The sequence below is a fragment of the Xenia sp. Carnegie-2017 genome, unplaced genomic scaffold (assembly GCF_021976095.1).
Source record: "Xenia sp. Carnegie-2017 unplaced genomic scaffold, XeniaSp_v1 HiC_scaffold_21, whole genome shotgun sequence".
Classification (NCBI taxonomy): Eukaryota; Metazoa; Cnidaria; class Anthozoa; order Malacalcyonacea; family Xeniidae; genus Xenia; species Xenia sp. Carnegie-2017.
Window position 1 is genome coordinate 6,958,035 of NW_025813484.1, and position 22,403 is coordinate 6,980,437.

General features: G+C 35.4%; 3 protein-coding genes across 4 annotated transcripts; 2 read left to right on the forward strand and 1 right to left on the reverse strand.

The window, feature by feature from the left end:
* Positions 1-6,117: 6,117 nt before the first annotated feature.
* LOC124444769 (nematocyst expressed protein 6-like) lies at positions 6,118-13,912 on the forward strand. The gene is made up of 7 exons (XM_046995423.1): positions 6,118-6,221; positions 11,197-11,276; positions 11,379-11,528; positions 11,806-11,997; positions 12,169-12,286; positions 12,671-12,852; positions 13,090-13,912. Exons 2-7 carry the CDS (start codon positions 11,222-11,224, stop codon positions 13,344-13,346), a joined length of 954 nt encoding a protein of 317 aa, XP_046851379.1. The 5' UTR covers positions 6,118-6,221; positions 11,197-11,221; the 3' UTR covers positions 13,347-13,912.
* LOC124444771 lies at positions 8,496-10,064 on the reverse strand. The gene is made up of 3 exons (XM_046995426.1): positions 10,021-10,064; positions 9,353-9,654; positions 8,496-9,276 (listed from the first exon to the last, which is right to left on the reverse strand). The coding sequence occupies exons 2-3, from the start codon at positions 9,382-9,384 to the stop codon at positions 8,925-8,927; spliced, it is 384 nt and encodes a 127-aa protein (XP_046851382.1). The 5' UTR covers positions 9,385-9,654; positions 10,021-10,064; the 3' UTR covers positions 8,496-8,924.
* Positions 13,913-14,487: 575 nt separating the features above from the next.
* Positions 14,488-21,512, forward strand: LOC124444768 (protein PRY1-like). 2 transcript variants are annotated; one of them, XM_046995421.1, is made up of 8 exons: positions 14,488-14,593; positions 16,615-16,651; positions 16,919-17,117; positions 17,223-17,328; positions 19,553-19,686; positions 19,817-20,335; positions 20,751-20,856; positions 21,110-21,512. In XM_046995421.1, exons 2-8 carry the CDS (start codon positions 16,648-16,650, stop codon positions 21,251-21,253), a joined length of 1,212 nt encoding a protein of 403 aa, XP_046851377.1. In that variant the 5' UTR covers positions 14,488-14,593; positions 16,615-16,647; the 3' UTR covers positions 21,254-21,512. The 2 variants fall into 2 exon arrangements, with proteins under 2 accessions (XP_046851377.1, XP_046851378.1); XM_046995422.1 differs by lacking the exon at positions 14,488-14,593 and adding an exon at positions 16,463-16,522.
* Positions 21,513-22,403: the final 891 nt, after the last annotated feature.

The following is a 22,403-nucleotide window of genomic DNA, read 5'->3' on the forward strand; positions in this document are numbered from 1 at the left end:
AATACGCTATCTATCAACCACGTCCATGTTAGGATGACCTCGATCACAATCGATGATCATTTCAATTACGGTCAAATAAGAACACTGTAAAGGAGGAGTAAGCTAAAATGACAAACTGTCTTTTCCGGCCAGAGTAAATGATTTTGCTATGACGGAGTTTGATGTAGCCGCGATCCATTTTTTTTTCAGTTGAGCTTGAACTTTCAGTTGTATAAGAAGACCGAAATTAGGATGTCCGCGAGAGAGGTACCCCATACGTTGAAAACTAAATGATCGCGTTTATGTCATTTGTATAACCATTGGGAGAGGTCACTGAAGATATATTGTTCGTGATGAAATAGCTAATGGCACACTGCCATCGTTCTTTCTATCCAATGTACAATTCCGTCCAAATTTCTGCTCTCCTCAAAATAAACATGTTTATTCAATGTTGTTTATCTTCACTCCCGACGTTTTATGAACATCAGTGACGCCATACGCAAAAAACGAGCGTATAGATTGACTATGCTATTTCATTCATAAGTAACTTTACAGAGACATCTTGGGTTTGACTTTGCGTGTGCTTGAAACATGGCATTATAAAAACGCGAAGTACATAGCATTAAACGTACAGTCCAAGTCTTAAACACCAATATTTTTATTGCAAATTCTTTCAATAACTTTAAATCAACATGTGTCGGATAAAATCATTCCGGCAAGCAGAAGGAGACGCAACTTTGTTGTGAACACACTTCGTTGTCACGTGAGATTATCATGCGCATTAGTTTGAAGGTTTGAAGGCGCGAAATCGTTTTAAGACCGGGATATAAGCTGAGGCGATTTTAAAGCTTACAGCAAACTCGTGTTTTCTGTGAGCAGATTAACACTTTGTCTACAAGTTAACCATTTCCGATATTAAGTACAAGCAAAGACGCGCGGATTTCACGAAATAAGCACGCGATAGTCAAAGCAAAAACAACATCTTCAATGCAGAACTAATCAAAAGCTACGCAACTCGATGGTCATTTACATGTGACGCACAAAATTTCGAAAGTTTCACGCCCTTTAAATCGACATCTAATTTTTGTTTTGAAAGTTTATAACTACTAGGCTTTTGAATGTCCTATATGAAATGATTTTTTACTCAAGATTTGAATGAAAAATTAAAGCGAAGTAACGTCGTTTGTTTAATAAAATCTAATACCTAAAGCAACAAACAAAGATAAGCTAAAAACAGCAAGACTTTCAAGCTTAAACAAGGCACATTAATCGGTGTAATATCCTATAGCTATATAATTCCCATGTAAATTGAGTACGTATCATGCATGCTGTCCGTACGTTAGACACGGCCGTACCGTGGGAAAAGTTTAAATAGCTCTAAAAGAATGCGTTTGTCAAAGTCGATCATACCAGCTGATAAGAAAACCATTTACCATTGATGAATGAAGATTGAGCCGGTGCTCGTATTTAGATTGATGGATTAAAGCAAACGCGTCATAAAAAAAGGAATCGGATGATAAAAAAAGTTCTGTCTGTACATATATATCTCCATATATCTTTGTCGCCATATATATATATGTATGTATACATGTAAATACAATATTTACCCTAAGGCCAGTGTAAGAGTAGTCGTGGTAAAATGAGGAAATTCCTAAACTGCCAAACAAATTTTTGCTCAAAGTCAAGCCCTATAGATACCTAAAAGATGCAAGGATTCCAATGAGACTTCTTCTACAATCGGAACAGGTTCCCCATAGAGAGTTTTAAGCAAATTATACACAAACACATACAAACAAATTAATCAAAATATCGAAACCCAATATTATGGCTTGAACTTAATGTGCATATGATTACAATTATTAAACAGGACATTCATGTCAATTAACTTGTGGGTACAAAAGGCGTCTCATCGTTTCGTATATATTTTGCGTTATCGATAATTTTCGTTATCCTAATGAGTGCCATATCTATATCACTTTTACTTTATTGACGTGTGAACAAGAAATGCATGCACTTTGGGCTGAAACTAATGAGACAGATGAAAGCAATTTGGCAAGAACACACGTACCATATTAAAAATAGCATGTGACAAATCACATTTTTTAGATTTCGCTCGAAAACATGTCTGATACACTCAAACTCTACAAAGTTTGCCTCTTAATTTGTCAAAAAACAGTATTCTCAAGGTATCTCGAAAAGTCATTATCCGTTCCGTAAATACGACTTATAACATTGATTTTTTTATTAAATATTGCAGCACGCAAGCAGAGCCTTACGCGTAAGTAGAATAACAAGACTGACTGCAGTAAGCACTAATACTGTATTCATTTTCAAAACTAACCTCGAAGGATCTTCTTCGCATTTTGAAAAGTGGGAATGTTTTGGACTACCAATTGAGCAGTAGCTACAGTACACCATACTTCAGAGCTGCAATTGCTGTACGATAAAATGGAGAGGACTACACTTAGATAAATATATATTGATATATTGGTCGAGAATGGGGTTAAAGTATTCACAGAAGACAACCGAATTTCAAAGCAGGCTCAAAATATAATTTAAACGAGAAATATCGTGGCTTGCTATATATTGAATGAATGAAAATAATTCACTCCACAAGATCATGTAGGAACAATCTTTGTAAATAGTAAGTGATTCATTGAGAGCACGTCAAAACACAACACATGGACCGAACAGGATATTAGCAACCACAGAAACTAAATGGGATAAAAGCGAGAGAAAACATAGGACTATCAGTCACTTTTTCACTTTTTCTATATAAATACATGTTGGTCAATTTTGTGTTTTTAATATGAATCCCAACCAGGAAAATAAGTTAATAGGTTCTATTCTTGTAAACATGTTTTCTAAAAAACTGCACCTCGGTATAAAAAGTTTGTTTGTTAAAAATATAGTTGATATGGTAATTTAGCTTCTAGCTAAATCCCCATGATAATAAATCCGCCATTTTTTATTGTATAAATTGTATGGCTAACACATTGACATTGAACTAAAATACATGGAACGCTACCTGTAATAGAAAAGCCTAATAATTTTTTGAATCCAAATTTACACCCAGACACACGAGATTGCACCCAGACATGCGTGTGTAGTTCAAGCAATTTTCACTACGCGAGTGAATCTCGAAACACTAAACACGCGTGTCTGGGTGTAATCTCGCTTGTCTGGGTGTAAGATTTGGCTTTAATTATTTGCTTCAAGTAGCGTTCCATGTATTTTAGTTCAACGGGTCAACACCCTCTATACATAAAATATGGTTTCCGTGAATCTACTGGAACGAGTTTCGCAACATCTTCGGCGGCGAGCTACGACCGCTTTACGATCCAAGATATACTTTCAACTTTAAATGTATATTTCTATATTTGTAAGAATATTATTTGTAAAAAAATAAAATAAAAAACGCATAAAACACCATGCATGTGTATAATCGTAACATATTACCTCTATGATACAAATATATCAAGTTCTACTTATATACGTAGTTGTATTAGCACCATTATTTGTATATGTCGACCTCAGTTTTTTTAATAATCTTTGACAAACATAATATTTTACTGAGTTGAGATATTTCTTCATGAATTGTTGAAGGGGGGAAGGGACGTTAGAGAATAATTAACAATAAATCTAGCAGTGAGAAATTCTATTTTTATACAAACTAGAAAGATAAAATGCCACTAACTTGTAGAAAGGTTCATGCCACCAGCAGACACCCTTGCCTCAGCAGCCAGTAACCAAAGAAATTAAACTAAATTGTTACAAAAATTGAGGGAGATCATTTAGCATTCAACAGAAAAATACCTTGCGAAATGAGAACAGATCATGAAAGATTAATTAAGACTTAGCAATTTGTTTTTCTCTGATGCAGAAGCCAATTTAACATCCTAAGGTCCGGTTGTACGAGACTTGGATAGCGTTAACAATTGGACAGTAAAATTTTCAAACTTACAAAAAGATGTTTATATTTTCGTTACGACAAGGAAATTTTTTAATCTTAGAAGCAATGCTTTATTGCAGAGATTGCTCCATTCAAACCTTATACTTTTCCTTTTTAAGAATTTTTTTACTGTTTAAAAAGATCAGTCTACATTAATTGGAGAGGGGGGGATGGGGGCAGTGGAGACCATATTCATATATTCTGCCTGACAAACTTTTAAAACAATTCCACTTTCATAAATTATCAGAATATATGAACATGGTCTCCTTAATGACGCCCATGTGAAATAATGCTCTACCTGCTTATATTGGCGCATGTTGCTCAGCAGAAAAGTTACTGCACCGCAAAAGAAATTTGATTGCATTTACTACGGCGATTTCGTAAATGGACAAACTGATAGCATGTATCATGAATCATTCCATGATACAGAGAAAGTTTGCCATTGTTGTCGGCCAATTCGACCGAGAAACATGCGCGTGGCCAATATTAGAAATTGAACAATCCATATTTAAATTAACATCTCTCAATAAGGCCCTCGTTACGGTCAGAACTTTTATGTGGTCATTAAATTCACATAATGAAAACATAAACTTCACGTGCAGTTACAAACAGTAGCTTTTTATATATTCATGAATGAATAGTAATTTAGAGAGAGAAAAGCAGAACACGGAAAAGCGATAGACCAATGAAAGAATAGTAATAAACACCTTTCAATTTCAAAATAACATTGCAGGTTCAAAAAGCGCTCGTTGCTTGTATCCGAAGATTTTGCAAAACTCTCCCTAAACTACGCACGAAAACTTATTTTGAAGCATACCATCTAGCGATCAACCAATACTAAAGTTTAAATGAAGATATGATCTTCGCACTTTGCTGGACAATTTAAAGCAATTGTCTCATGAACGTGAAAAATTCAGGTGACTCAACGGGATTCGAACCCATGACTTCTGCGGTGCCGGTGCAGTGCTCTGACCAACTGAGCTATGAAGTCACACAGTGGAGAGCAGGTCAATTTTGTTGGGCTCATGTTTTCTCGTGAAAGGAATGTCATATGAAAGAATGTTAGCAGCAAAGTGCGAAGATCATATCTTCATTTAATTTCAAAACACCGCACTGCATATAACATTCTTTCATAATACTAAAGTTTGTAACATAAACCTTCCACCAAATGACATTATCTTGTCTTCCGCTTAGAAAGTCTTCACGAATGCTAATTTTTTTCAAGTTTATTTCAAACTTTAGATAATTCATTCAGGAATACTTTATCTCTATAAGAGAAATGCAAATCATTCAAAGAAAAAAAGAAGCTTTCATGAAGATGTTTCATCATAGAGAGGCGAATTACATATATATAGAGCTTAAATTGTAGCTATAGTATTATTGTAGTTATAGTATTATTCATTCTATATAGTCCTACAAATATGCTTATTTCAATCATTAGCTATAAGCTGTTTCTTTTTGTTGAACTTTTTGAGTACTTATTCTTTCACACGTACTTATTCATCAATGGATAACGTGTATAGATGAAGTTACACTCACAAGAAGTGGTTTCCATCACAAGCCCATGCAATCATGAGCTGTCTGAGACCCCCAGACGAATGTGGACATGTACTGCTTTCAAATCAGTGACATTTAACGTAAGAAGTGTCTATCAAACCATGGTAAAACAAATACGAAGCAGATTGAAAAATAAAATCTCCATTACATATTTGATGTTTGTCTTCAATTGGGTGCCGTGAAAAAATAAGTCTAGCAATGATGCTTTCGAAGTCTTTTTTTATGTTCTGCTACAAAACAACCTTACCCAGAATGGCTTCCTTGAAAATCCAAATCCCTGAAATGCATGCGATGTGCTATCTGATTCACGTAAGTTGGCACATAATTATTCCTGCCCTGGCAATGACCCTCATCATCCAATTGAGGTCCCTCTCTGTGAAGTGTCTAATAAAAGTTTAGCACCAGCTTGTATCCAGAGAATATACGACGATATGAAAAAGTCTAGGATACATTTCCCTTCCCTCATCTACCAGACAAATTTCTACCGACAATGTACGGCAACAATGATCTTCATCACAAAAAAATATTCATCGACTGTGTATAGTGCAAGGTTTCTTCAACAAGTTGAACAAAGTCACTGTATCCATTGGTGCGTTGTATTTCGTCAGGTGGAAGTAAAGAGTCATTTTCGCGCTCTTTGTTCACAAACTACGTTTAATCAACTATCGACGGAACAAACAAAGTAACACAAAATATTTTGTTGCTGATACAAGAAAAAAAGCTTCAGAAGAACGTAAGTGTTTGCATGCAAGACAAAACTAGTTGTTGTCAAATGTAAGGATATTCAAGAAAATTCAATAATTCCTAAACATTGAACTCAAAATCAATAAGCAACTCGATATACAGATGTTTGATGACATTGAGTTGTTTTATAATTGGTCAAATTGCAATACTTATTGATCTAAAAATGAAATAAACCTTAATTAATATCTAATTATCCACATAATTCATATTTAAAATTCCTAAGTTTGTTGCTTTCGTAGCTAATGTTTGCAGGTAGGGATTCCATGCGCTCATAAATCGCACAAAAATAAATAAGAGAATATAATCTTCATTATTTAACCAACAAAAAAGCAACTTCGCTTCGATCTGGTTATCTGACGTTTCACAAATTCCAAGATATGATCGAATTTCACTCCTTTTCAACCAAAGATCGTGTTGTAGAATTGTACAAAGAATTGGACAAGAAACAAATACTCTCTATTTCTTCCTAAAATATTTCATTTTAACAGTTAATAAGGTAAGCCATCTCACCCTGCTGATTTAAATATATCTCGACGCTCATCGGTCCTCGCAGAACTGATTCAAAAGCTGGGATATTCATTAAATACGGTGATCACACTGGTGTACAATACTGTAGGATTGGCCCTACTACGGCTTCTCACAACAACGTGTAATTAAGACTTTCTGTTGGATGACCCAACACCATATTTTTTACCACACCATTGACACGAGGTCCTTTATCAACAACATAATAGACTTGAATTTCCAATTTCAAATCTTATAGACTTGAAGTGTCTAAACTGACAGATAATATTCAGGTCGTGATTGGTCCTCTTATCTGACAGATAGTATGCAGGTTATGATTAGTCAACTTATTCGATACATATTATTCAGGTTTGGAATGGTCGTCTCGTCTGATGGATAGTATTCACGCTGTGATTGGTTTTCGTATCTGATAAATAGTACTCAGGATTTGATTGGACTTATTATTCGATAGAAAGTATTGAGGCTGTGATTGGACCACTTATATTATAGATAATCTTCAGGTTGCAATTCCTCCTGGTGTCTGACAGATAGCATTCACGCTATGATTGTTCTTCTATCTGATAGATAGTATTCAGATGGTGATTGGTCATATTATTTGATACATAGTATTCAGGCTTCAATTCGATGTCACAGACAGCATTCAGGCTGTAATTAGTACTCTTATCTCATAGAGGCGTCTTCTTATTCGATAAAAAGTATTGAGAGTGCACTTGGTTCTGTGAAAGATAGTATTCAAGCTGTGATTTGTTCTCTTATCTGACAGTGACAGAAAGTATGCTGGCTGTAATAGGTCCTCCTATTTGACAGATAGTGTTCAGGCCGGGATTTGTCTTCTTTTATGTGACAGATAGTATTCACGCTGTGATTGATCCCCTCATCTGATAGACAATAATGACATTATGATTGCTCCTTTGATTGAGACATACGCATCACTTCACAATACTTGGAAGTAGAATTTAAATGCAAGATAAGAAACCAACCATAACATTTAAATAGGTTTGTAAGATGCTACTACCAAGGTTTTATATTTCCGGTATATCTTCATGTCATCGGTGAAAATTTTAGTTGAACTTTGAATTCCTACAGGGATATCGCAGATAAATAAAATAGGACCAAACAGTTTCTTGGGTACTCCCGATTTCACATGTATTATGTGCGTACTGGCGTCTATCTTCACAAGTATAGTTTAGGTTTTAACATTGATTGGGCCATACCTTTCCACACTTATCACATCAATTTTGTCTTACACCTGCAGTACATTAAATGGGCTATATACCTTCCTAGATTTGCCACATCAATTCTGCCTTGTACAGAGCAAGCAAGTCCTAGTTTTTGGGTTTACTGCCATCAAATATCCATAAAGTAACACAAATAATTCCACAAAAGGCAAAAACAAGTGAATTAAATAAAAAGCGATTGTTTTAAGGAAAGAGTTCTCATTGATAAGGATCAACTTTTCCACAAGATTAACTTATTCAAACACAAGCTCATATGTGAACAGGCATTTATAATTAAGAAATTAATAATCCAAGAAGGAAAAAGCGCTCAAAACAGGAGAATTTTGGACCGAGTTCCCAGGAGGGGAGACCATGATTTGTAAAGTCACTTTTGTGAATGCATGATATAATGGAAGCCCCTCCTGTTCTTTAAAAAAACAAAACGAAAATCGACCAGTTTTCACTCTTAATACAACATTTCTAAAACGATAATTTGGCAATAAAAAAATTTACCTAAATCATTTCAACAAACACTGCATTTATTTTTGTTCATGAATTCTATGTATAAGTGCATGTAGCTAAAATAAATACTTTTGTACACATTGGTTGAAATTCGTGTAGATAAATAGGCATATAGAAATGTATATGTGTGGAAGGGCAGATCCTGGTAAATTTAATAGGAAATTCTACGTACAATAGGAAATTCTATGTACAATAACACCCTCGCAGACAAGCTATTGTATTATCTGAGCTCGGGTAAAGGTGCACACACCCAGCATTTCCCATATGGATCCGTCCCTGGAGTAAAACATGTAACAGTGCAAATCCTGTCTAATCTAAAAAGTAAAAGAAAACTTGTAAATGTATTAGAAAGTTAAAAGTAGCCAAACATTTTCAGTGGAAAGACATCTCTGCATCAAAGAATAACCACGGCTTCTAGCAGCTTAAAGTTAATGGCATTTCTTTTCGTAACACACACCAGCTGGACCTTTAGAGTCCTCCGATTCGATTTTCACTAAAATAGTTTTTCCTTTCACTTGAAGCCAATCCTTTATATGGGGTGTGTTGTGCTTGTCACACATGGGCACAATATAAACGCAGGGACAATCTCCTTCAATTTCTACGTGTGCTCCGCTCCTGGCTGACTCACAGCAACCTTTAATGCGACAAATGTCTGGCCATTTCCTCTTTTTATTGCCAACATAAAACTTTTTCCACGAGCTAAAAAAGCGTGCGTTACAGAGACTAGTGCCAGATTTATTGCGCACTCTCATTCCAGACTTTATGGGAACAACGTTAGACCTAACAAAAATATTACTATGTTTATTGGAAGTACTGTACTAATTATGTAGCTATTGTATGCCATTGAGTAGCTCACATTGTGTTGAGGTTATCCAAAAGTTCTTTCATAATTTTGTCTCTGTCAATGTAGACAGCAATGACATTTCTGTTTGTTTTTTGAAAGTACTTCTCGCTGGGATTTCTATGAAAGCCGCAAGTTGGAATGATGTACTCTTCATCTTCTTCACAATCCACAAAGACATGCGCACTTCCATCTGCTTCCCGGTCACACCGCCTGGCACTACAGAAACGCGGCCATTCTTTGCCAGATCTATCACACCAGTATTTTTTCCATGTTTTGCAACGCAGAGGCAGAGGAGAATGTCCATGCTGAATATTCTTAAAAGAATAAGGCTCTATCACGCAAGCCATGTTGAAAAATTGAAAACCTGACTGGTAACAAATAAAGAAAAATAGCAGGAACGCTTAACGCTTGGATGTCTGAGTTCTATCTACAGTATATAAACCGGGTGAAAAACAAAATGAAGAATTAACTACAATCAACAACTAACAAAATACGTTTAACTGTATATGCACAAACATATGTGAGTTTAAGACAGTTTATTTTGTGAAGGGAATAAGACTTACGAATCTTTAAATGAATGTAATATACTGTTGCGTCACCATATTCATGATAAACTATAGGAGCCCAAACTAACGGAGCAAAGTCAATTTTTAAAGAATAAACATTGTAATGAAACTTACCTTTTCATCAAACCATTTAGCATGAATGGTGTTCTTGCAGCGACTTTAATCTTTTTAAAGCCAAAGCGTATGATGAAAACTTTCAACTTACAACGCAATTAATAACAACAACTAGGGAATTTCCCTGCAGGGAATGTCGTTTAAGAAATCCCCCGCAAAAATATCATAGAAAAAACCAGAAAATATGTCAAGTTGCAAAATTTAGTAAAATTCAAAACGTTCGTAATTATAAAAACTCAAAATCGCGTCATAGCACGATGCACAATAGCGTATGATGAAAAAAAGCGACAAAAGTTTACAAACACACAACTAAGATGGAAGTGAGTGTTTGTATCCAGCAATGCTAGGTTTTTTGAATACTACAGCACAATATCAATGATTTTATTTTTCTTTACCTTACCGATGGCTGGATCCAATATGAATTAAAATGTGAACTGCAAATGTCAAGTTTTGTTGCAAGTGTAAGTGTTATTTCAATTAAATGAATGCCTGATCAATGACCAGTGCGAGTTACATTGCCTTCTATATCATTCAATGTGTGTACAATTTATAATACTTGAACTATGATCAGTGCGAGCAACAATGGCTCCTATATCGTTCAACGAGTGTATAATTTATAATGCCTGATTTATGATCAGTGCGAGCAGCAATGGCTCTTATATCGTTCAACGAGTGTATAACTTATAATACCTGGATCTTTGATCAGTGCGAGCAACAGTGGCCCCTGTAATGTTCAAAGCCATGCATATAACAAACCTGCATTGATTGCACTGTATTACTGTATTTTGATTCCACTAAAATGCAGCCCAACATAACGCAGTCACTTCAACCAGAAGAAACGTCAATGGTAATTCGCCGAACATTCTAGAAAAGATACATAATAATTCAGATATACATTGTGGTAGAAAACAAAGCCAAAAATACTTGTTTTGATGCTGTTAAATGTGATAAGCATAATTCGCAAAAGCAGCGTTGAGCTTTTCGATATATTGCCAGAAAATAATTGGGAGTTGCTGAAGGGAATTCAATACGAAAACCTGTTTCATTAATCACGAAATAATATTCATTATTTAAGAATATCGGAAAGTCCTGAAAACTATCTGGTTCTTCATTCTCGCATATATAGAGGACATGTCAAAAACAAAAAATTGAAAACATGTTTAACTTTCATTACAGAGTTGCGGTGGACTGGTGGCGACTGATGCATGTTTCATCATACGTACTTTCCGTTTTATGGTGCTCAGTTATAATAAGAGGTATTGCTTTATTCATTTCATGGAAATAATTAGATATTGAGAAAATACTTGAAGTTGTGGTGAACTTGAGTGCTTCAGCATACACTAGATCTGTCATTGAAGGACAATCGATGGAGAAAACGTCGAAAGAACGCGGGAGCACAAGAAGTAGTTACGTGCAGGATGACGTCATTGGAAATATAAAAACCGACAAGAAAAGCGCTGTCGAAAGTGCCCCGCCGATAACAGATAATGATGAAGAAGTTTCCAAAGGTTAACTGTAAACATATAGAATCACTGATTGGCTATTTAAAATGAAGCATATCTTCTAAAAAATGTAATGCTTGTATTTAAAAATGTCAGAGCGATAAGCAGCATGGCATCAATTTGAAAAACTTTTGATGAGTCAATCAAAACCAAGTTGAAATAAAAAGCACAAGATTAGTCACGATGGACTGCTCATCACCAAACATGATCACGTGGTTAACACGATCATCAAACTAAACCGACATAATTTCAACTCGACAACTCGGGCTTTTTTTCTTTTCAGCTGAAGAAAATCTCGGCATGAACTACTTTGAAGGCGATGTTTTGACGACAGACGATCAAATGATCAAACTAAATCGGATAATGGGAACATACGAAAAACCGAGCACCCAGCCTCAACCAAGAGGTCTCATCAAGTACGTCAGATGGACATGGAAAGACGGAATCGTACTATATACTATAAACGAAAATGTAGGTGAGTCGCGAGTATCACAGATTCTCATGTGAAAAAAAACTGAACATCCACGGTCTATGCGTCGTAGCTACTTGAAATTAGAAAACAGAAAGTGAAGGTGATCAAATTGAAAAGGGAAAATTACTCTATAAATATGAATTTTTGGTAACGAATAAATTTCTGCAATTTTAGATAAAAAAAGACGACGTATAATCGAAGAAGCTATCAAACATTGGGAGGAAAACACATGTTTGACGTTCAAAACTAGAAAAAAGGAAAAAGACTACGTCGATTTTCGACAGGGAAATGGGTGTGTACGAAAAGAAATAGAAAAAGCGTTAGAAACAGGTTGATCCGTGAGAAACCAAAAGTGCCTTCTATTTATGCTTACATGCTAGTGAGGAAACGATTGTGTATGGTATATGCATTAGGCAGTTATTATTTAGATCGTTTCAGAACTTCTTGAAAATCATAAAAAATGTTTAAAACTTGATAATGGACAAATGGAAACGTTAATGCATTAGCCCCTCTAGTCAACTTTTGAGGGTTTCGTATCATCGGTGCATATTATAACGATCCCATGATACGAAGAATTACTTCCCCTCTAAAGGAAAACCTCGATGAAATCCCCGACCTGTACATCCCGTACAAGTATACAGCAAGGCCAAAGACATTTTGCTTCGTTTTACTGTAGATGTTCATCATACGTGGGGCGTATAGGTGGAAAGCAACGTCTCAATGTCGGCAACGACGAGCACAGTTGTGCAGTAGGAAATATCATTCATGAAATAGGACATGCGATCGGATTCTTTCACGAGCAATCCAGACCGGATCGAAACGATTTTGTAAAAATAGATTGGAAAAACGTAAAAAAAGGTGCGATTATTATGCATTAGTTTAACGATCTTACATCTTTATTCAATTATATTCAAAGCTAAAAAAACATCATTACATGTGAAATCTTTTTTCTTTTTTCCCGTATAAAACGTAAAAAACATCATTACATGTGACATCTTTTTTCTTTTTTCCCGTATAAAACGTAAAAAACATCATTACATGTGACATCTTTTTTCTTTTTTCCCGTATAAAACGTAAAACGTTTCTTTTACAAAGGCTATCGCGTGAACTTCAAAAGATTTTCAGATCACGTTATCGATTCTCGAAAAGTAGCTTACGATTATGGTTCAGTGATGCATTATCCAAGAAGAATATTTGGAAAGGAGCCTAGAAAACCAACTGTAATTCCAAAAAGAAAACACGCTAAGATTGGCCAAAGGAGAGGGCTAAGTAAACTGGACATTTTACAAGTTGGTAAGCTATATGGCTGTCTGGCTTTACCCGATGCTGGCAAACAACATCACCAAAAATAACACGAAGGATACAAATGAAGACGAAATAAATAACAGCGTGGTTATAGCAATCGAGTAGTAGAACTGGATAATATAAGCGTGAGGATGTGAAGGACATAAAGAAATAGGAGCCGATTGCACGAAGCCTGGATAGCGTTATCCATTGGATAGCTAGTTTTTTAAACTTTTATAAAACCTCTTACAAATCAAAAACTATGAGATTCGAACTGAGCAATCATTGAAATAAAATATTTTTCCGAAGATTACGAAGTTTCTTTGTCGTAAGAATAATAATAACACCTTTTTTACAAGTTTGAAGATTCTTGCTATTCAATGGATAACGTTATCCAGTGTTATCCGTGCAACCGGCCCCAGGACTACAACAGTGATGCAATCCCTGATAAAAAATTCACAATATTTGTCATCCATGAACAGGTGTTCATTGTACAAATTGATCAAAATTAATCCTTACGTTTAGCTTATGTAATTGTAGTATATAACTTTTTATCCCAAAATTTGCGGCCTTCTAAACTTTGTTAGTTGACAAAACCACATATAGAAATTATATGCACTAAATATTGCGCTAATTGCTTACGTGGTCACTGTCAAACACGCGGAAGAAGCCGTGAGTTTCCATCTACTTTCCTTCAATCGGAAAAAAAAGAAGATCCTCGGCATCTTTTGACGATTATTATGCAAAAATTAGCAGCAAGTTGTACACGAACGGGCACACGACTACGCACGCGCGCATGTACAAAGACGCCATATGCTCATTCACTTCAATTTGACATGCAAATTTTGCAATGCAATAGTAAAAACAATAAAGCCACAAACCAACAGGTAAAAAACACTTCACGCAATTTTCTATTCAAAAGAAGTAATGAATTCACATCACACGTTGAAAGCCACGTATACTTTCCAATGATGATATGGATAATGCCACACAAAGTGAAGAGGAACACGCAAAGAAAAAGTAGCTACATGGAATAACAAAAAACAATTGTGACTATCGGATTTAAATCGTGGGTTTTGAAGACATCATACTTGTGATGTATGCAAATGATGTTTCAATTATGGATAAAATGTAAGACAAATGATTGTGATTGGTTGACAAATAGTGGATGACATAACATGTGTTTCGGTTCTTTTATTGATGAAGATCTTCGGGCAAGAGCGAAATAGGGAAAAACGTGCACATGTATCCTCGTAGATTCTGTTGTACATAAACACGATTCTTTGCATACAACTTCTAAGTGAGGATTAAAAAGGTTAGTGCGAGAAATATCAGGTTTCCAGTGGATGAGAATGAGGTATTTGTGAAGCATAGATGCATGATACAAACAAATGAATAGAAAATTCAATTGTTTGGATATACTGATATTTATACGAAAGTTTCGCACCTTGATGAAAAAATATCAAAAAATCAAAGCTGCTTCCACAGTCTAGAGCATTAGCTAAGAAAAGCCAGATCGTTGTACAATTTAAAAGCTTGGTTATGTCTGAGATAAGGTACATGCATGTACGCTTGCTTCTTTGCCGCCTTTGATGACGTAAAACTATAACATTCACAAACGAAAGATAATTGCTGAGAGGTGAGGAGAAACAAAACAACGAAGGAATACTTATATTTAATTGCATAACACACTTAAATTGTTCGAGTTGTGAATAGCTAAAACGTCGTTCTCTGATGAGACGGTATTCCCGTGAAAACTTCAGTTAAGGACTAGAGAGTATATGACACGCAAAGCTCCAAAGGAGCAGAAAAAATGGGCGACACACACTCAGCAAGGTCTACGTTGTGTCGATTTAATTTACGATGAAAGTATAATTTTCGAGTATCTGTTTGACGCTTACATGTCATGACAAGTTAGTCACACAACCTTTTTCCAAATTTAGTAAAAGATTTTGCCAAACTATAGTTGTATCAACGCCCTTCTCTCCATCTCTCTCACGGGATTATTTCATGTAAAATGCGTTCACTAATTATAAAGGAATAATATGAACGATATATCGACAAAATAAAAACCATGGCGATGAAAACCAGCAAAACTTGTTTACCTATGATAATTTTTTATGCATTGAGCATCAGCTGACGGCTCGAATGGCCAAAAATAAATAACAAAAAAAACTATAAAAAAATATAAAACGAATTGACATTTAACGTCTGGTCTTATGTTTTCAATATGAAATTTCACGACATTTAACGTCTGGTCTTATGTTTTCAATATGAAATTTCACGACATTTTGTGTTACTCAAATGCTACTGATTTTCTTGAACGTCAACAACGTCAAACTTATTTGCGTGAATGCAACCAGTGAGGCGATCATAATTTATTTACTTATGATAGTTTTTTGTTCAATAAGCATCAGCTGGCTCGAATGGCAAAAAATAAAGCAAATATTATCTTAACTCAGTCCAGGATTGCGAACTTTTTAACTTTATGAAAAATGATGATAAAACTAAAGTTAAAGTGAATCCGGGAGTATCGTTACATAATGTAGATGTAGTGTTCTAGCTGTTGGTGTTTGTATTGACTGAGGTATCTATAGAACATTTGCATGACTATGAAGATGACTACCGCTAAGGAAGACAAAACGTCAGCGACAACATCAACAGCCAGGACGACCTACATCAACAAACACGTACAGAAAGTTACAGGCTTCAAGCTCTCGCTGCTAAAAATATTTTCCCAGCCAGCACGAAGCAAATTATGATCGCCTCACTGGTTGCATTCACGCAAATAAGTTTGACGTTGTTGACGTTCAAGAAAATCAGTAGCATTTGAGTAACACAAAATGTCGTGAAATTTCATATTGAAAACATAAGACCAGACGTTAAATGTCAATTCGTTTTATATTTTTAATGGAAAGGTTTGCTATTATCCAAAAATGTTCATAAAAAACAAAAATAATCTTGTCATGCGATTGTCATGGATATACACAACCACGCAAGCCAATTCATGTTGTGATTTAAAAGATATCTATTGACTTTCGCTTCTATTGACTATCTAATGATTTAAAAGATATCTAAACACTTTTCATTGGCTAATTTGTTGTCATTCGTCAACATGGCAAACGGGATAAAGAAGTTCTTTTTGTGCTGAGAATTAATGCAAACCAATTTTGCTTGACAACACAATTTTTTTCTACCTGCAGCTGCTCTACACAATTGCACGAAACTGCGTGTCGTTTTAATTGTACGAATAAATATGAATGGAATGAAAATGTTTTGAATTGTCTACAATTGCATAGGAACTTAACAGCTCGCTTCTTAAATTTCTTCTTATAGTATTCATTGACAAGAAACAAACTTGTGATCATCATGGGTGAGTCGACGAAGAATTAAAATATATTCAACCATAACTACGTATTATTTACTAAAGTAAATATATGTATGTATGAATATAATATCTAATATTAATGTATAGAATAACAAAAAGGCATGTATGAACTGTTTAATAATAAAATTAGAACGTCGATTAATTTTAATTGTATCAAATTTTCTGTTGCATTCATATACTTGAAACAATACAGTATGTTGGATTGTGGATGCAGCTATAGGAGTTTTACTAAGTATTTTTTCTGAACTTTAGATGACTTCTCGAGAAAAGCTTTACAATGTCACAACGAATGCCGCGAAAAGCACCAAGTACCTGCGATGAGATGGGCCCCTGATTTGGCAAAGGAAGCTGAAGAATGGGCGAACAAGATTGCTAGAGCCAACACATTGAAACATGCTAGTCAAAGCGAACGAAAAAACGCAGGCGAAAACATTGCGATGTTTTCTGGAAGGTCAGTAATATCTTCATCAACATGAACGACAGTGAATATTCGCCAGTTGTCGTCCTGTCTTTACTCAAATACCTACGTGCAACATTCGATCATTTTTCCATGCAGGTATGATACTGCGGCGGAACAAGCAATCAGTATGTGGTACAGTGAAGTTGAAAAGTACAACTTCAAAATGCCCACATTTCAGTCAGGCACAGGACATTTTACTCAGGTAATGACCGCGTATACTTCTTGTGCACCAGGTTTATAATGCATCAGATAAAGAGACTCCCACACAGCAACCAGGTAAAACAGTACATTATATTTTAAACTTCCTTTTCTTTTTATCGATCCGTATTATCTCGCTTATATTTATATTGTGTTATAAATATTTTACGTACTAATATTTGATGATTATATTGTACGTGGTTAAAGAAGTTTTAAAGTGAGTAATTAAGAGAGAATATTGTTAAAAATCGTAGGAGCTAAATAGCCAAAACGCGACGAAGCGCACCATCGCATATTCACCCATACACATATAAGCTCTCTCTTATCAAGCTAATTTACTGACTATATGAACGATGATGTGTATAATAAGACTGCACTGACTGCACAGTAAAGTAGAATCTTCAAAACTTTTTATATTCACTAAAATTTGAAAAAATATACAAGTCCAAAATTTCTTCCTGCTGGTAGCTAGGAGCATCATAGTCTGGATTCTATCACATTCATTAACCAGCTTCAACAATAACAAAAATTCGTAAATAACTCGATCCCATGAATTCATATAGCCAATGAAAAAACTCGAGCAACCTATTAGGATGAACATTTTCGAGAAGCAAAAGTGCTTTCAATTCATTATATAACCGAAAAAAATAATGGAAACGTATTGCCCAGTTTTGTGTCTCACATTTTCGTAATGTTATCAGAGAGAAAATCGTCAAACATGTAAATTACCATTTTGTCATTTTCATTGGTACATTATCGCTACCTCGCAAAACTGAAAGAAAAATTTAAATGACAAAGTTAAGCGAAACTTGAAAATATGATTTATCACGTGCTCACAAACACTTCTTTCATGCATGACCATTTGCTTGTCTTCAAAGCAGAAATACAAACAGAATAGTAGAATCCTTTGTATATTTGGCGCTTGGTGCAGAATATATCCACAATTGCTTAAAGGTAAATTATACTTTACGACTAGGGTTTCATTATATACACGACAAAACTAATTTAAAGAATGATATGTTTAAAAGCTCCATACTGAACTGCTTATCATCAACAAGAAATGATGATATAACACTTTGTACACGAAATTAATTGTATTTGAGATATGTCAGAGTTCATAAAAAGTACATTTGAATATGTGTAGGTATCTCAAAGATCGTCATTAATCGGTAAGATGGTAAAATAGTCAAAATTATTAAACATTCCACAAATCGTAATTTTTGTCTGGAATATTCCAGCAGTTCAACACACCGTAATTTCGAGCCAACAAATCGAGGTCTTTTAAAGAACTGCATAAATTAACTGCACGACTTGTCAATTATTCTTACGATTTATGAAGAAATTTTATTGAACGAACATTTCCCGATGTAATAATAGAAATAAAAGCACAAAATATACTGAAAAGGCAACGAGTGTATGTAGCCTTGTCTTTTTTATCGAGTTGTGTTATCCACATAGAAGCTAAATTTCATCCCATTTGACATTATATTTTAATTGGAAATGTATATCATCATCACAGATTTCAAAAAACGATTAATCACAATTAGCAGCGTCATTTAGTAGCGCCAGGCAGCAAGTTTAGTCCTGCTATGTAAATTTAAGAACATTATCTGTCATTTCTTCAGAAATCTATATTGTTTCTGCAGCGTGTGTGTGATAGTCCTGCTAGGTAAGTTTAAGGACATTATCAGTCATTTCTTCAGAAATCTATATTGTTTCTGCAGCGTGTGTGTGATAGTCCTGCTAGGTAAGTTTAAGGACATTATCAGTCATTTCTTCAGAAATCTATATTGTTTCTGCAGCGTGTGTGTGATAGTCCTGCTAGGTAAATTTAAGAACATTATTAGTCATTTCTTCAGAAATCTACGTGTATTGTTTCTGCAGTGTGTGTGTGAACATAACACGTCACGTGTTTCACTGCCTTTAGTTACAATTCAAAAAAGCCACTCATGTTGACACTCACAAATCGCAATTATTCGTATTGAACCGGTAGTGTACTCGTGGATACACGCAGGTGCACGAAAAAATAGATACAGCTACGAACACTTTGTATTTAAACATATTCTCATTAAAGACCTTCACAAAACTTGATCATACGACGAAAATATCAAAATCTATGAATGACTGTCAATACTGGAAGCGCGAGTGTGAATACATGGGAACGCCATAGAACACCTTATGCCTACAATAAATACGCTTTCTTTTGATTCTTTGTGCGTTGTCCATAGGTAGTGTGGAAGGACTCAAAGGAACTAGGGATGGCAAGAGTGAAAACACCAGATGGGAAGAACACATATGTTGTTGCTCGTTATCGTCCAGCAGGAAATATGATGGGAGACTTCGAAGCGAACGTCTTTAAGAAGTATGTTTTTTTTCAACAATTATCAAACCATTTAAGTGCCACACAAGGCAATACTTTTATGCTTAATGACTGAGAGCGCTCTCTCACTCTCTCTCCCTTGCACTGATCATTGATACGTACTTCTATCCAGCAAATCAAAAGATCCACCGCTTTTCGTGAAAAACATCGATGTGTCACGTGGTGAAGAGCAACACAGCCGCATAGTGACAACATCGCGCGAAAAGAATGATGGGAAAGGGCAACAGACACGCGTTGTTGTCAAAGAAACAAAAATAAATACTCCACAAGGCACAAGAACGGTCAAAACAACAACAACTTATACAACAACATCAGGTAGTCAATTGAAGAATGACGACCCTTCAAAAAAGTTCAAGTCTCTTCAAATCAACGACAAGGATGACAAAGCGTCTGGAAGGCCGCAAGCAAACACTGCCAATGCGAAACCATCTGGTCCTTTTCAAGAAGTGGCTTTGAAGCAGCACAATCATTACCGTCGTTTACATCAAGTACCTGACCTACGTTGGAGCAATGAACTTGCCCGTGATGCTCAAACTTGGGCGGATAAGATTGCCCGCAAAAATACCATGCAACATGCATCATCAGGAGAGCGCAAAGGAGATGGTGAAAATTTGGCATATTTTGGTGGCAGGTTAGTACCAAAGAACATTGTTTCAGCCTGATGTTTAAAGTTCATTTTTCATATAGTCTCATTGGTCGAAAGTGTGTCACGTGAGAGTGAAGAAATCAAGCTGTTTCTTCCCAAGTGGTTACTGCCCGGAAAACAGGGGGATGCACTAGTTGGACATCTAAAGCGCGGGAATTTTTCCAAATTATTTTCTATATACTATTTTATTCATATGTTTGAATCCAGACATTTTTATTATTTATAATACAAGTTTCTCCGGATTTTTTATTTTTTCATTTACGTATTTATCAGTATTCCCAAATTGGTATATGACAAACAACTTATTGACTGAAATCTCGAGGGAGAGCGGGGCGGTTGACCGTCAAGGAATACAAAGTTTTAAGCAAAAACTTTTAACAAGAACAATTTAAATCTTCAGATTTGGTGATATTGGAAAAGATTCAGTAGACATGTGGTACAGCGAAGAAAAGAAGTATAAATACAGCAATCCAGGTTTCAAAAGTGGAACGGGTCATTTTACTCAGGTATTAATTAATTCATTCATATGTAAACCGTAAACGTCATGTTGACTTTACTCAAACACAAGTAAAGAACTAAGGTTTACCTTAATAACTATGGTTTAACTAAAGATAAACGCCATTTCGTCTTTTTAGACGCTGCTCATTATTCTAAATAATTTCAATCCCGGCCTATCCTACGGCGAACAAATCACAAACGTTTAACGGACATATTTTTCACTTATGACGAAAATGAACAACAAATACCTTTTCTTTTCAGGTTGTGTGGAAAGATTCAAAGGAAGTTGGCATGGGCTGGGCCAAGTCACCGGATGGAAACAGCGTTTTTATTGTGGGTCGCTATAGACCAGCTGGAAATATGATGGGTTCATTTGACAAAAATGTTTTCCCTCCAAAGAAGTAGAAATCTGCTGCGAGTTCAACATGTATTTTCGTAACGCACGTTTTGGCACACGGCTTTTGCATCACTCACAATGACATTATCACGTGGCTTAATATTTTGAATTAGACAAAGTGTAGTTTTGTTAATTTGTTCTCATTTTTTTAACTCATTTAGCAACAATTTCATAAGAATTTCACTTGTAAACGTATTGGATAGAGGGGACAAAAATTGCCTTTTGGGTATGAATAAATAAAGAAAAATATAAATTGCCGTTCTTTGACTGATTGTGAAACTTTGGTAATCTCGACGATGTACAATAGTCGAGGTGCGACTTTCAATTTTGAATTTTCCACCATTTTCATAAATACTGTGGTATAATGGAATTGAACGAAGAAACTTACTGGGGAGATGTGGTTGAAGAAAATGATACCGAAAGCGCTGTAAACTATGAAGAATTATTCAAACCAAAAGCTGTAGAATGCTCTGATTTTAAACTTCATCAAATTTATTTGCAAGAACATCAAACAAATGAGTAAGTATTTGAATTTGGTCCATTGGCTGAAAGTCTGGCGTTGGAAACTCGTTTATTTGGAAGGGAGGGCAATATTCATATATGAATGTTTTAATGCTTAGAAAAAAATTTATTACATCAGAACAACATATGTATGAATATGTGCAACACCCTCCAATTCTCAAGTTTGCTATGCCACTGCTGAAAGTCACGTGTTACAATATCATATCTGAGACGATTGCTTAAATTGTCCAGCTAAGTGCGAAGATCATATCTCATTTAATTTCAAAACACCGCACTGCATAAAACATTCATTCGTCGTCTTTGTCACCCTCGGCCTCGATGGACTGCACATTGAAAAAGCAATTGTTGCAGTATGCAACGCACACCATTTCTAGCCAGCCTTCTACTTCTTCGTTCTTTTCTTCCACTGAGCACGATGGACGATTACAAACAGATATTTTGCATCGAATACATTTGTATTTTGTTGCTGTTTCACATTCAACACATGTTTCATGCTTGCCCGCCATTTTGAAATTATGTGTTCGTGGAACACACGCAGCAGAAAACGCTGAATTGTGGGAATGGAAAATAATTATGAAAATTAATGCATTTTGTTCGACGCGTCCATTGAGCTCTATAAAACCATTGAGTTCTATA